The sequence below is a fragment of the Myxocyprinus asiaticus genome, chromosome 19 (assembly GCF_019703515.2).
Source record: "Myxocyprinus asiaticus isolate MX2 ecotype Aquarium Trade chromosome 19, UBuf_Myxa_2, whole genome shotgun sequence".
NCBI classification, from domain to species: domain Eukaryota; kingdom Metazoa; phylum Chordata; class Actinopteri; order Cypriniformes; family Catostomidae; genus Myxocyprinus; species Myxocyprinus asiaticus.
The window spans coordinates 45,152,209-45,168,566 of record NC_059362.1 but is presented as its reverse complement, the minus strand read 5'-3'; the positions used below and the strand labels follow the sequence as shown (position 1 = coordinate 45,168,566).

General features: G+C 37.6%; 1 protein-coding gene across 6 annotated transcripts in view; it reads right to left on the bottom strand.

Annotated features, from left to right (window-relative positions):
* Window positions 1-15,776, bottom strand: part of LOC127409621 (gephyrin-like) — a 100,241-nt gene extending 84,465 nt beyond the window's left edge. For all 6 annotated transcript variants that reach the window (XM_051644305.1, XM_051644306.1, XM_051644307.1 and 3 more), the window contains exon 1: window positions 15,666-15,776. In XM_051644305.1, coding sequence (XP_051500265.1) covers window positions 15,666-15,729 — 64 coding nt within the window. In that variant the 5' untranslated portion in view covers window positions 15,730-15,776. The remainder of the gene's footprint in view (window positions 1-15,665) is intronic.
* Between the last annotated feature and the right edge of the window lie 582 nt (window positions 15,777-16,358).

The following is a 16,358-nucleotide window of genomic DNA, read 5'->3' as shown; positions in this document are numbered from 1 at the left end:
ACACACCCAAAAACACTCTTATTTATCACACACACACACGCACACACACACACTCACTCATTCACTCACTCACTCACTCACTCAAACACACAACAGTAAGGCCTTATATTTATTCGATTTAATGATCTTCTAGATAGTATTCGAATCTGATGCATACTTTAATATATGAGTATATATTTTAAGGCCAACAACTGTTATGGTGGAGCAACAATTTGACAAGAAAAAAATAAATGAGCATAAAAAGGTTACTTCTAAATGTTCTATATACATATGGATGGGGCCCCCTGGGTCAGAAAATTACAACCTCTGGATTAGACACTGATGGGATGTTAGTTAGAAAAATACACAATGGTCAGAGTGTCTCTCTCGCTAGTCATTCATCAGACCTTTTCTCTCTTATTAGACTCTTTGTTTCCCTGTCCTCAGATATGTATGAAAGCCTGTCTTATTGATAATTTATCAGCTCCTCTGTGAATATTGGAGGAACACTTACTAATGAAGCAACCGCAGAAAATGTTCTGCTAAGAATGTTCCGTGAATCTGGCCCCTGGAATTTAGATACGTATGGCTCGGGTCCGTCGTTCAGTGAAAGTCAATGGGACTTTTTCCACCCGTTATATCCATCTGTCAGGAAAAAATCGTTAAGTCGGTTCACTTTAATTTATCTTAATTTGATACTTTCATATGCCACATTTTCAAGCTTCAGAAATGTGTGACACACTATAATTTCATATATAGTATTGTATAGTACTGTTGTTTAGTAGAGTGTCATTTATAGAGAATAGTTGTTGAGTAAAGTTTTGTGTATTGTTGTTTAGCATAGTGTCATGTACATTATTGTTGCTTATTATTGAGTTATGTATAGTATAGAATATTACGGTACAGTATAGTAAAGTATATTATAGTTTAGTATAGTAGTGTATAGTTGTCACAGTTTGTCACTTTTCTGTTCACAGGGACTCTCATTTTGACATGGATATTGTCTTCTGTTGTTAGTTTGCCCCATACTACAATTCCCATGTTGCACTGCCCTCATCACAGCCATCTGTTCCCCATCTTCCTCACCTGTTCCATGTTCCCTCATCAATCATCTGCTTGTATATACAGTTGTGCTCAAAAGTTTGCATACCCTGGCAGAAATTGCAAAATTTTGGCATTGATTTTGAAAATATGACCGATCATGCAAAAAAAAACTGTCTTTTATTTAAGGATAGTGATCATATGAAGCCATTTATTATCACATAGTTGTTTGGCTCCTTTTTAAATCATAATGATAACAGAAATTACCCAAATGGCCCTGATCAAAAGTTTACATACCCTTGAATGTTTGGCCTTGTTGCAGACACACAAGGTGACACACACAGGTTTAAATGGCAATTAAAGGTTCATTTCCCACACCTGTGGCTTTTTAAATTGCAATTAGTGTCTGTGTATAAATAGTCAATGAGTTTGTTAGCTCTCACGTGGATGCACTGAGCAGGCTCGATACTGAGCCATGGGGAGCAGAAAAGAACTGTCAAAAGACCTGCGTAACAAGGTAATGGAACTTTATAAAGATGGAAAAGGATATAAAAAGATATCCAAAGCCTTGAAAATGCCAGTCAGTACTGTTCAATTACTTATTAAGAAGTGGAAAATTCAGGGATCTCTTGATACCAAGCCAAGGTCAGGTAGACCACGAAAGATTTCAGCCACAACTGCCAGAAGAATTGTTCAAAGGAAAACCCACAGGCAACCTCAGGAGAAATACAGGCTGCTCTGGAAAAAGACGGTGTGGTTGTTTCAAGGAGCACAATACGACGATACTTGAACAAAAATGAGCTGCATGGTCGAGTTGCCAGAAAGAAGCCAATGCCACAAATGACAACACCTTGATACACCTCACAGCTTCTGGCACACTGTAAATTGGAGTGACGAGACCAAAATAGAGCTTTATGGTCACAACCATAAGCGCTATTTTTGGAGAGGGGTCAACAAGGCCTATAGTGAAAAGAATACCATCCCCACTGTGAAGCATGGTGGTGGCTCACTGATGTTTTGGAGGTGTGTGAGCTCTAAAGGCACGGGGAATCTTGTGAAAATTGATGGCAAGATGAATGCAGCATGTTATCAGAAAATACTGGCAGACAATTTGCATTCTTCTGCACGAAAGCTGCGCATGGGATGCTCTTGGACTTTCCAGCACAACAATGACCCTAAGCACAAGGCCAAGTTGACCCTCCAGTGGTTACAGCAGAAAAAGGTGAAGGTTCTGGAGTGGCCATCACAGTCTCCTGACCTTAATATCATCGAGCCACTCTGGGGAGATCTCAAACGTGCGGTTCATGCAAGACGACCAAAGACTTTGCATGACCTGGAGGCATTCTGCCAAGACGAATGGGCAGCTATACCACATGCAAGAATTTGGGGCCTCATAGACAACTATTACAAAAGACTGCACACTGTCATTGATGCTAAAGGGGGCAATACACAGTATTAAGAACGAAGGGTATGCAGACTTTTGAACAGGGGTCATTTCATTTTTTTCTTTGTTGCCATTTTTTGTTTTATGATTGTGCCATTCTGTTATAACCTACAGCTGAATATGAATCCCATAAGAAATAAAAGAAATGTGTTTTGCCTGCTCACTCATGTTTTCTTTAAAAATGGTACATATATTACCAATTCTCCAAGGGTATGCAAACTTTTGAGCACAACCGTACATTGCTCTTGACCCAGCCCATTTGCGCCTAGACTTAGCGTATAGTTGTACGGAAATACCAAAATTTCCCGGCTATGCCCATTGACTTTGCGTGAATGACTTATGGGGGCCCTATAACTGAAATATAACTACATACACTACCGGTCAAAAGTTTTGATACACTTGACTGAAATGTTTCTCATGATCTTAAAAATCTTTTGATCTGAAGGCGTATGCTTAAATGTTTGAAATTAGTTTTGTAGACAAAAATATAATTGTGCCACCATATTAATTTATTTCATTAGAAAACTACAATTTTTGAAATTGATGACTTGGACCAAATAATAAAGAAAAGCAGCCAATAAGTGCCCAACATAGATGGGAACTCCTTCAATACTGTTTAAAAAGCATCCCAGGGTGATACCTCAAGAAGTTGGTTGAGAAAATGTCAAGAGTACATGTCTGCAAATTCTAGGCAAAGGGTGACTACTTTGAAGATGCTAAAATATAACACAGTTTTTGTTTAGTCACAACATAATTCCCATAGTTCCATTTATGTTATTCCATAGTTTTGATGACTTTATTATTATTCTAAAATGTGAAAAAGAATGAGTAAGTGTGTCAAAACTTTTGACCGGTAGTGTACATCGCGATTTAAATGAACTGAATTCGAACTGAAAGCTTGTTAATTGGAATTGGAATCTGATCGATTCAGGAAATCTGAATCAATACCCAGACCTAAGTACAGTATAGTGTAGTATACTATAGTATAGTATGCAGAGGTGGGCTGCATTAGAGCAGACTGCAGTAAGGGAAGACCCATCTCCTCTCAGTGCTGCAGTATAAGCTGCTCGTTTATACGATCTGTGATTTCAAACACTGCACTCATTTCCCCTGATAGAGAGACTCCTGTTAACCCGGTCTCTCTCTCTCTCTCTTTCTCTCACTTCCACTCATACTCTGTCTGTCTGCCTCAGTACGTTTGTCTTTCTCTCTGATTTTGGAATCTGCTTATTTCCCAAGACACCTCTCTCTCTCTCTCTCTCTGCTGTGGGCACAGCTGTCCTGATGAATCGGGCTGTAAGCAGCTGCATTCATTGCATTCAATTCTCTGGAAGGCATCAGCAATTACAGTAAAGCTTCCCGGTCTTACAACTACAACACTGCAGATCCTCTGCTTCCAATTTCTCTCTCTCTTTTCATCCTTTTTTCTCTCTCTAATGTTTCATCTGTTTTTTTCTCTCCTTTTATCCTGCCTCCTTTTAAAGAGATGGTTCACCCAAAAATTTAAATTCTGTCATCAATAACTCAATTAACATTCTTCAAGCCATCTCTTTTTGTGTTCCACAGAAGAAAGAAAGTTAACGAGTTTGGAATAACATAAAGGTGAACATGAATTGTAATTTTTCGGTGAACTATTCCTTTAAATATCCTGCCCTCTTGTACATTTGGACATCTAAGCAGTATTTTTCAATATTGCAATGCAATAACTCATAACAGCAATCCCAAACCCTTTGCATCAGCTTCAAGAGGGGATACCGTATCTGCCCATCTCAGCAAATTCGAGTTCAGTTTTCTCCCTCTTTGTCCATCTGCATCAACAGCGGCGTCCTGAAAGCTCCGACCTCAGGTCAGCCCCCAAGGGCAACTACTCCCCAGGGCATGCGAGCTGGACCTGCTGTGTCAAGCCAGAGATTGACATTAACATTTCATGGTGTGGTTCCATGATCTGAGTGTCTTTTCTAATAAATGTGGTGGTGAAACGAAACACAGGACGGAGAGTAGATGGGGCTGAATTATTCACCCCTGCCCATTACACACATGTGCCCCTGGAAAAGCACCTTGCTTCATTATTTACAGCCGGCAAGTATAAGCACTCACTTTTACACTGAGAAGTAGATAGTGTACTAAAGTGGGCGTTAGTGAGGAACCGACAAGCCATCAGAGAAAGAGGGTTAAATTTAGGCAGAGAGGATTGTCCTAAGCCTCTAAAATCTAATTTACCCTTTTCCTGTGTCAGTCAACAAGGATTTAAAATGTCTACGATGTTTCAAAGAAATTGAGAATGTAGTATGTATACTGTGCATAGTACACGCATGACATTTGGATTACACTAACTAAGTTTGACCATCCACTTCAAATACACAAAAGTCTGAAAACTCATTTTAAGCATTGTAATTTATGTCAGAGTAACATAAACAAGAAAGTACTTGGATGAAAATCAGAAAAAGCTAAATAGATTTTTTTAAAGTAATGCATCGATTGCATCCAGTGCATTTATTTCTTTACGAATGTGTCACTTTTTGCTCTATAATCAATAGTAAACAGTATAATAATATATTAAACATAATTAATATTATAATAATTTTATTCAAATTAATATTCCAGGTTCAATACAAGTTAAGCTCAATTGACAACATTTGTGGCACAATGTTGATTGCCACAAAAAAAAATTACACTCGTCCCTCCTTTTCTTAAAAAAAAGCAAAAATCGATGGTTACAGTGAGGCACTTACAATGGAAGTGAATGGGGCCAATTTTTGGAGGGTTTAAAGGCAGAAATGTGAAGCTTATAATTTTATAAAAGCACTTACATTAATTCTTCTGTAAAAACGAGTGTATTACTTTAGCTGTAACATTGTTCAAATTGTCGTTTTTAGGGTTTACAGTGTTACGTCGTCAAGACAATGAAGTTTTTAAACTGGTTATAACTTTACACAGAAAAGGTTAGTAAGCGATATTATCACACTAAAATCATGTTAACCTTGTGCAACCCCGCGTCCATATGCTTCGCTATATGCAACAAATAATTTAAATGATTTAAACTGACTGAATACTGTTCACAACACTCTAGACTGTCATTTAAGGGTTAAAGTTCTGCCGCACTAAGTCACGTGACACAACAACATGACATTGATTTCCATGAAGTGCTTCCACGGGCACAGAGCCAACAAAAGTGCCTCTGGTAAGAAACCTCTACGTTTTTTCATTGAAACCTGTTTGGTTGTAAAGAGTAGCATCTCTAGTATCGTTTGATATGCCGCTTTTAAAAATTAATTCAATTTTCGCACGCCAGCGCACTGATAAACATGATGTCCACATACGTGGAAATTGGTACCGCATTCCCTGAAAAGTTTACAAAACATGTTTGTTATTTTGAATAACTTTAAACATGAACACATCTGTTGGTCATTTCGCTTCATTTTAATATACATTTTGCTTTATTTTATTTTAATATCACTGTGCAATACGATTCTATTCATTAACATTAGTAATGCATTATAATATATTTACTGTGCATTTTCACATTGAGAATCAATGGGTTCAACCAAAAGCTGTAAAATGTTGTGTTCAGAGGCTTTATAATGAGTTAGGGTGAAAATAAGGTGCATTTCTAACTGTTCTGAGACCAGTGCAGACAGACAGCACACTGGAGGTTAAGTCATTCACTAAATAGGGAGCAAGGGAGCATCCTATAGCTCTCTATGCAGCTTAGTGCATTTAATCCAAACTTCCAAACAATCTAGTTCAGTTTCAGGCTGCAGATGATGTTTGGATCACTCAACATGTTTGACAGACATGTGACAATGATAATCAGTACATAGATTCAGAATTTATAATGTATCATTTTATTTTAACATGATTGGCAGTGATTGGATGATGCTGGACATTACTTTGAATTAGGGCTAGGCGATATATCGAATATTAACGATATAACTGAGATAATTTTGCTGATGATGTAAAACTGACCAATATTGGGATGATTTTAATGTGCTTTAATTTGGCCATTAAGTTTCATAAAGAGCGCATCAGCAGACTAATTTCATTATCCTTCAGGGCTGCACAATTAATCAAAATAACATCAAAATGTCAAGTTGGTCATATGTGATTATTATTCCACAAAAGGCTGTGATTTAAAGACAGATAAACATGGTCTGCGTGTGATTCAGAACAAACCAGTGATGCGCTGAACTGTGCACGTGCATGGCGGCGCTCTCAGATCAGTTCACGTGCATTGTGAAATCAAAGTAATACAGGTTCAAGCATTTGCGCAAACATTAGAAACAGTTATTATACAAATCTACAAACGCGGCACAGAATAACCGAAAAGGAGACGATTGCAGCATTTCAGGAAATGCGGAACATTGTAAACTGTCAATTAAAAAGGTGACGACATTTTTCTGTGTCAAAATAAAATATTCTTGTTAAGTTGAAGTAAATACGGCAGCACTTTCAGTGTCAAAATAAAAGCCCCCAGGTGAAGCTGAAGTAAACAGGACAGAAATATATTACTTTTGTATAACGCAAATCTAATAATCAGAATAATGATGATACTTCAGCATTATATTATTATAATAAACCTGACGTGTCACACAGTAATAATTTAGTGAAGTAGCTTTGCACAAAAATGTATTAGTAGAAACATTTGAAGATAAATAATGCTTTTTATTAAGCTACTATGTATCATTTTAAATGAAATATAATTATAAAGTGCATATCAATGAAATGTATTTAATTTCATTCTCCCTTGTGATTATTTAATGAAACACTAATTATTAAATTTTTATTTAATGTCTTTAAAATATTGAATCTACTTGGCTACAGTGGCTGTTTGGATGAGATGATGGTTCCTCTGATAAAAATAAATAAAATACAAACACTTTTGAGCCATTTTAGAGCAAATACATAATTATCGAGATATATATCGAATATTATCAATAGGCTGAAAAATATCGAGATATAATTTTTTAAAGACATAACACCCAGTCCTACTTTGAATCATAATTATTTATGCTAATTTCTGACGTAATGTCTGTAACGTTTTAAAACATGAATAACCAACACTCCTGGAAACATAACAAACAAATTGATGGAAAACAAATTTCTATAGTTTGGTATTATTTACAATTTCACAACTTAGTCCCGCTGTCCACATACTGTATGTGGACATCAATTTTTATTTATTTTGCTTGTTTATTAGGTGCTATTAGTTACAAATCAAAAAGGGAACTGGAAAATGCACACTGGAGTCACACTCGGGTCTCAGGAGGTTATCACCTATATTGTTTACGTCTTGTGGCTATACTTTTGAAACAGTGAGTATTTTAATGTGTACGGATTGGCCCCATTGACTTCCATTGTAAGGGCCTCACTGTTAATCAGATTTTAGATTTTTGTTTTTTTTAAAGAAAAGGAGGGACGAGTAAAAATAATTTTTTGTGGTAGTCAACATTATGCCACAAATGCTGTCGACTGAGCTTAACTTGTGTTGAACCTGGAATATTGCTTTAAATACCCCAGTTTTCCAGTACTTTTGGACATCTACGCAGGATTTTTTATTAGAACAATCCCCATTAACTCATCTCGGAAGCTCAAGAAGATATATCTAAGTTGCTTTGTATGAAAACTATCTGCTATGTAATAAGTAATTCAAGAATGAAAGCAGTCTTTCTCATTCCAGGCCTAAAATAACATTAAATCACATTAAACATAAAAAATAAAAAAACAACATAAAAAACTAAAAATAAAATCACACCTGACATGGACTATGGAGAGGACACACCCACAACTCGCTATACAAATGATGATGCAGTTTAACCCCAGAAGTGTGTGTGAGAGAGAGATTATATAGTGAAGTGAGTGGACCGGTCACTGATGAGTTTATTAATCCCCACTGCGTTAATTAAAGAGAACTGCTCAACGATCAGCACATTGAAGCAAGCCGTGACTCATCCGAACTCTCACACACACACATGCATGGCCAAGTAAACAAAAACACACTCTACAGCAGTGGCTCACAACCAGGGTCCACTTAAAATTATTTAAAATAATTAATTTGACTTTATATTCAAATAATATATAACCCCAACATCAATTTAAATTTTTCCCCTCAAAAATGTTGTTTTAATTGAAGAACCCAGTTCTTTAAACTCCTGAAATAAAATAATAATAATTAATCTATTGAAACATTTCGTTTCTGTTTATTTCATTTCTGCATGTCTGGTGGTTTGGTATGTAGAGATTGATGATTATGTGATTTTAGTGCAGCAAATTTCACATACAGTGGCAAAGTCTGGCAAAACTGTTGCTTGGTGGTTGCTAAGGTGTTCTGTGTGATTGTTAGGTGGTCGCTTACTGGCCCACTGACAGATTCCACTGTCAAGTCTCTATAATATATTCTGGTCTCTATGACACAGGTCTCTCTTTCAATGTAAGTTTATGAGTGTGTGTTGCAATTTATGCAATTTTTTTATTTTTTATTTTTTGAAAGTCTCATTAAAAGCTGGAATTCTTCAAAAATGAAATGCTGGCATGAGTAGTGCAGAAAATTGTTTTGTTATTATTTATTTAAAAAATAAAACAGTAAAAAAGTTAAACAATTTTGTTTTTAAATTATTAGTTATATTTGAAAAAAATCTGAAAATGTTAACATTTTAAATGACTAAAATATTTGAAAGTCCACCAAGTTAAAATCAGGTGGTGCAACCAACATGCCATGTGTGAAGTAAAAACAAAAAACAAACAAACAGATATTTTGACATTTTTATGAAAAGGCACACTTTGTTCAGGTCAAATTTGTGTAACAATAAGACTCAAGACTTTGAAATTAATGATTAATGAAAATTCAAGGTGCAAGGAAAGAATTTTAATACCTTTTACTTAACGGTTACACCACTCAACATTTTTAGTTTTAGGTTAATTTTCTTATTTTTTATAGAAAATGCAAAAAAAAAAAAAAAAAAAAATGTATGAAACCAGCAAGAACATGTGTGTTTTAAACCAGATTTCTAATAATTCTATCACCTCAGACAACCTTATTTTGTCAAATAAAATGTCCCAGGTTTAAAATAATAAAGCAACAGAAGTACTATTCAAAATCAAGACATTATGACACTTTGTGGTTGTCAAACATTAGTGGAACGTGTCCATAGTTAACATGTGGTTACTCTGCTAGGACACCTGTGTGAACTTGAAAGGAACTGACATCGAAAATCCACTAAAAATCACCAATACACCAGTTGATTAAAAGTCACTGAGCAAAAATGGTTTGCAAAAGGTAAGTTAGTTCTGAGTTTGAGCAGCATTTGAGCGCAGATGCAAATTGCTTTTATATTTTGTTATCTAATACAGTAACATTTAGACATTTTAATTGTGACTTAAGTGTCCAAATACCTTTGGGAGCAACTCTTTGTGCTTTAATGGAGCACTGATGCAAAATGCTGTGTTTTGTCTTGGTGAGACTCTGTCTTTGTTTCCTTTCACTGTGTTTCGATAGGCAAACTGACAATACTGCTTGTCCTAACTGGCGATTACTACTACTATTACTGGTACACACACATGCACACCAGACAATGCTTTCCGTCTGTGTTCCTAAGGCCCAAAATACACTCCACACAAGTACATGAACGCCAACGCTTCTAGCTATGCAAACTCGGTTTATTGCATTCTTGTGAGGAAGGTAAAGGGTTAAAAACACACAGAAAGAGTGTATGTGTCTGCTTACATTCAATTGGTTATGCTAAATAACCAATGGGGATTTTAACTTATTCCTATTTACGACTTTGACAGGCGTCTAAATTTAGCCACGCCATGTAAACATGGCCGATCCGTGTCTCTTTGATACACATGTAAGATTGGAATGTCACCCACACAGTCCTGTGCTATCCTGATCTGCTAGAGCGAAAAAGAGAGAAAGACAATCCAAGAATGAGAGAGAGAGAGTGAGATAGAGAGAGAGAGAGAGAGAGAGAGAGAGAGATGTGCTGTCTGCCGCAAAGAGGTTTCCTCATTGGCAGTTCAGCTCAGTGACTGAATTTCAATGCTTTTGCTGTGGAAGGACACAAGTTCAGACAGAATCCAGCTCTTCTACACTAAGAAAGGTGATATGTGTCCATAAAAGCACAGCAACAATGTAAAAATAATATGTATTCATTTACAGATGGCAGACATAAAGCCATAAAGACAGAAAGCTAGTTTCCTTTTTGTTTCCATTCCAGTGTCGATAACACTGTCCACTGCAATGCCATCGAAAAGTCTGACTCATGTTCTCTGATCACTGCCTGGTCAATGTACACATACTGAGTGTTTTAGTTGTGCTTTAACAGATAACAATTGGACAACTAACATTGCACATTACAAAAGTGTTAGTTGGAGTACAAATTAGTTCAGGCTCAACTTTGCAGTAGCTAACATCGCTACTTATACTCTACCCACTCCTGAAACTGTCAACAGACTGTAAAGTATCAGAACTTTGTAGCCACATGTTTTGTTTTATCCTTACATATTTAATACACTAAACATCACATTATCCACTAAAACCATACGCTGATGCAAGTGAAAACACTGGAGACTAGAAAACGTAAACAGGCGTCCGTTATGAATCGTGGAATACTTCCACATTCAGGAGGAAGGTGGATAAGCAGTAGGGACAATAATGGTTGCCTTAGCTACAACCCTAATGATAGGAGGTGAAGAAGAAATCAAGCAACATGAGTCCCAGTAAAATGACCTATTATGTCACACAATTACCATGAGGACCGCTGATCAAATAAAATGTTGTCAGAGCTGAACTAGTTTCCTTGGTCCCCTCAGTAGTAACTCATTTTTTAGAAATGAAAGCAAGATGGCAGTCCTACTCAAGGTCACATTAGTTTTATTTTTAGGTCAGTACTCGCCAAGGTGAGGATGCTAAAACAGAAGCCAAGTGAAGAAAACTGTGCTGAAATGAGTAAAGGGTGTGTAACTAAATATTCCAAAACCCAAAAGGCTAATGGGACAAGAATAACACTAATATGTTTTGAAACTGCATTGATCTTGCAATGTTTACACCTCTTATCCACATTGGAACAGTGTTTTCCTCCAGGAGTTCTCAATGAAAATGGTGTGTGGAGTGTGGATGTGGCCTTAGACACACAATAAGGGACTAAAGCCCTTAAGGGTTAATTCATTAATTATGTGAGGCTTAATTGCAACATGTCACATTCCTTACCCAATGACATGCCAATTTTCAATTGGCCTTATAGAGTAATTTTCCATGTACTACTGTACATAATGCAACAAATCATACCCTTGATAATTCCCTTGCTGAATGTACAGTAGCCAGTGTGCACCAATACCAAATTGCTACCAAAGCAAATCCTTAAAAATGATGCGTGCAGTTTTTCAAATTTTAAAGACTTAATTCAGACCAAAATGAAAATTCTGTCACCACTTATGTCTTTCAGCACAAGTAAAAATGAAGAATTCTAATTTTCAGGTGACCTTTCCCATTAATATACTCTTTCCAATCCCAAAATAATATGCAGAGTTATAAGTATAAAAACATTGTATGTTTGAGCGTCCGGATATAGCTAAATTGGCTCAACCATGAGTTTGAGGTGGGAATATCTGTTTGTCAGACCACTGGAAGTTGGTGGGAATGTATGGTAAACCTCTTTGAAAACAATAAATATTTTTGTAATTCCATTTGGTGTCTGTTGAGGGTTAACTAAAAATATATGGATGAAAAATGTGTATTACGCAAAACCCTATCCTCACTATTATTGTCATCATGCTATATGCGCAATTCAAGTTAACAAGACGTTAAACGGTTCCAACAACAGCTCTGAATAATGTCCCAGTGCCAAACTATGACCCTAACCTACATTTTGGAGTTGTTGTATGCTTGTCAGGTTCCTAAAACCTCCACAGTGTTGCTATGTCAACCAAAGCTCCTCTCAACCCCCGAGAAGGGGACAGGTCTGGTCACATGACCCTGCTGTCATTGGGGAAGATGGAACAGATGTGGAGGAAGCCTCTGTCATGGGATGATTAGTCAAAGCACAGGCAAATGACATAAGTAGCAGACTGAAGTCACAACATGGACTAATGCCAAAGGTCTCTACAAACTCAATGAACTTTTATCAGATCTGTGCACTGCTGATCATACAGATACTTCAATGGCCTGTAAGTTAGAGATCTCCTATGAGTCTGGTGACTGCTGTCTAAATACTAGAGGAAATCACTTTTCAACAGCGTAAAATCCCAAAGCAGCACAAAGGTAAAGGCAACTGCAAGGAAAGAGAGAGGAGGGGAGATTTCTAAAAGGTCAGATGACACATTTAGACTGTGATGTCTCTCTCCTCTTTCTTTTTACCTTCCTCTCTTCATTTCCTACTGTAAATTCCCTCACAGCACAGGCCTTCAGAGATAGAGAAATTGAGATAAATGGATACTAGTATAAGATGAGACTGGGACATTTGTTAGAATGACCAAACAAATCTGAGTGACAAATATTGGCAAGCGCCCTGTTCAAATGTCATGCCTGTGCAAAGGGGTCACAAAAGTAATAGGACACGTGACAAGCATGACAACCGTGTTTGTGTACGTGTCTGCTTGCTTGTGTTTGCCTGACTGACAGTGTGTGACGACATCAACTAGTGGTTTTGAGAGACTGGATGTCCACGCTGACAACGGCATTGCATTGAAAGCATTTGACAAAACAATTCAGGCTAAGGCATTAGTAGCCCTGTTTGCTGTAGTGGTGATACTCTGGCCCAAGAACCAAAAGGTTGTAGGTTCAAACCCCACAAGGGTCATCTGCTGTGTTTGTTCTTAAGGGCATGGTGGTAGTCTATTGGATCTGGTTTGATAATAAACAGTTTGCAGTTTCAGTCCCAAAAGTGGTGGTGTAATCTCTGGTTTCTTGCAACAGGCCCCAGGGCTTGTAAATGGAAGGTTGCCAGCTTGATCCCTGCAAGGAGAAAGCCATGAACTATCACCACTGTGCCACTGAGCAGGATACTTTAACCTCATGTTACTCCAGGGGGATGGACCCAGTAATAGGTGTACTGATAAAGTGCCAGATAAATGACAGAGTAGTACAGAACAATGCAAGGCAACACACAAGTAATCCTATTTGCCCTGCAGATCAACTAATAGGGCTGTTGTACCCTAGTATTGAATATCTGGCTTGGTAACAAAAAGGTTGTATGTTCGAACCCTGCCGAGGCTAATGGAACCATTGTGAAGTATTGAGAATGATACACCACATGGACTATCCCAGTAAAAAGTCTGAAGAAATAACCTAATAAATGACCAAGTAGAACAGAACAATGCAGACCAATACACCAGTAGGCCTATCTGGCCTAGTAACCAAAAAATTAATAGGTTTGATCTCTGCAAGGTTTGATCCATTGTGCCATTGAGCAGCATACTTAACCTCAGGTTACTCCAAAGGGGACTGTCCCAGTAATAATTGTAGTGATTAAAATCATCAGATTAATGACCAAACAGTAGAGAACAATGCAGGGCAATACACCAGTTGGCCTGTTTACCAAGCAGGTGTTGTAGCCCAATGGTTTAATATCTGACCTGGTGACCAAAAGATTGTCAGTCCAAATCCCCTAAAATGTAATCCTTTGTGCCATTAAGAAGGATACTTATTTGAAGGTTACTCTAGGGGACTGAACCTGTAATAAGTGTACTGATAAAAACAAGGCTGTTATCACATTTTAAACCTTCTAATAGATGACAATGTAATACATAATGCAGGAAAATACATAGGCTTACAAATCACCAAAAGGGTGTTGTAGCCTAGTGGTTAAATATCTGCCTTTAACCAAAATTTTGTAGGTTTGAACCCAAATGCTTACAGATGCAAGGTTTTATCCATTGTGCCTCTGAGCAGGATACTTTATCTCAGATTACTCTAGGGGGACTGAATCTGTTATAAATATATACTGATGTAAGGTGGGGACCAAATGTAATAACTTAAGAATGAACTACTGGAAAACCCATATTGGTCAAAGGTTGAATTTTGTGGGGAAGGTGTCCCAATCAAATTCTATGCTGATCACAGCCCTGGAAAACAACACAGAACAGAACATGCATGGAGATACTCCAGTAATTACTGACTGTCGCTGTATTTCAGCACCACGGACAGCACACACTGCGTTTCAGCGCAATGGAGAGGGCCACTGTGTTTCAGGGCCACTGATAGCTGCCGCTGCATTTCAGCACCGCGGACAGCGGTCACTGTATTTCAGAACCCTGGATAGCGCTCACCCGAGCTGCCGCTGTTTTTCAGCACCACGGACAGCGCTGCTGCTGGTTTCCCCGCTCTACAGCAGTGAGGAGGGGGGAGGCAAAGCGGGGTTTCCCTCAGTGCTGGATGGAGCTCTTCGCCCTCTCCATCTCAACACGTTACCACCTTTACCAGCGGATATCTATGAGTGGGTTATCACCAATCACATCACACGAAAATCCGTTTTTCACCCATATGTATTATGCTGCCAATTCGGGAGATTTCAAACACAAAATGTCATCGTTCAAAATGCCATTTTAATTTCTTAAATTTTTGATACAGGAAGGGAGTTAATCGCAGACTATACAAAAGCTTTTGTTCGAATATTTAACTCGACATTATTGAAGACCAACGGATAGAAATCACCGGCGAATGCATGTTTGCATTAATAAGACTGTCATGCGTTGAGGGAAACCAGCATTCAGCCCACGATTCACAGCCATCCTCACTAATATCAGTCTACTGCATCCAGAGCTTCCAGCAATAAATCGCATCTTTAGCACTGCTGTCTATGGCCAGGTGCTTCACAAATAATACAAGATCCATTGAATTAAAGGTGCTTATGAAAAGCCGTGGCGTGCAAACCGAGGAATTTTGAAGGTTTGACCAGCCAAAATGAATAATTCAACATACAAAACTATACCCTCCTGTTAAATTTCATCATAATACCATATTCACATATAAACAGAGGCTTCACTATTTTTATACAAATGGGTTGGTAGGTAAACTCATCTCTGCTAAAAGAGAAAAATGACACACACACACACACACACACACACACACACACACACACACACACACACACACACACACACACACACACACACACACACACACACGCTGCTTGGGAGGTAAGACACTACGCGGCTTCGTTTCCCCAAAAGAAACAGAGCGATGGCTTGAAAAGAATCTGCTCTTTACCTGTCAGGACCCCGACCCGGATTTGGTGGTCGTGGTTTGTTAAAATCATCCCGTCTGACGCCATATTCAGCACCGCTGCCGCCGCACTCACAACTCCAGGCAGAGCCGAGAGCCGAGCGCATCGAACTCTGGAGGGGAGGGGATGAGGGAAGCGCTCAGGCCAGAGTAGCAGAGTGAAGATATCCTCATGAGAACCTGCAAAAAACAACTTCGTGGCATTTAGATCTTAATAGTATTCATTGCAATATTACCATAGGACGGTAAAGTTATGTAAAAATAGTAAATCAATAAGAATTCTTAAGTTTTTTAATTTGTATAACTTAATGCATGATTTTTTTTTCTTTTGACCCCTGAATATTGTTTTACTTATTTGTATTCTGTTTTCTGCACTCTGTAATGTTCTTTGAACGTGTTTACATGCTTGTTGTCTTAATAAATAAAAAATAAAATATTTGTATAGTGTTTGGTGCGTAAGAAACGTACATATATTATATAATTTTTTTTTACTTTATTTTATTTTCTATTGTTTGTGCATGAATGTATAGCCTATGTTTCTTAAACTGTCAAAAATATATCAGTCTATTTGTACGTTTTACGCATTTCAACCGTGACAAATTTCAATAAAACTGAATTGAGTAAACTTTAAATAATGTAGTCTACCTTATTGTGAATTAAGCATAAATATGAAGGATT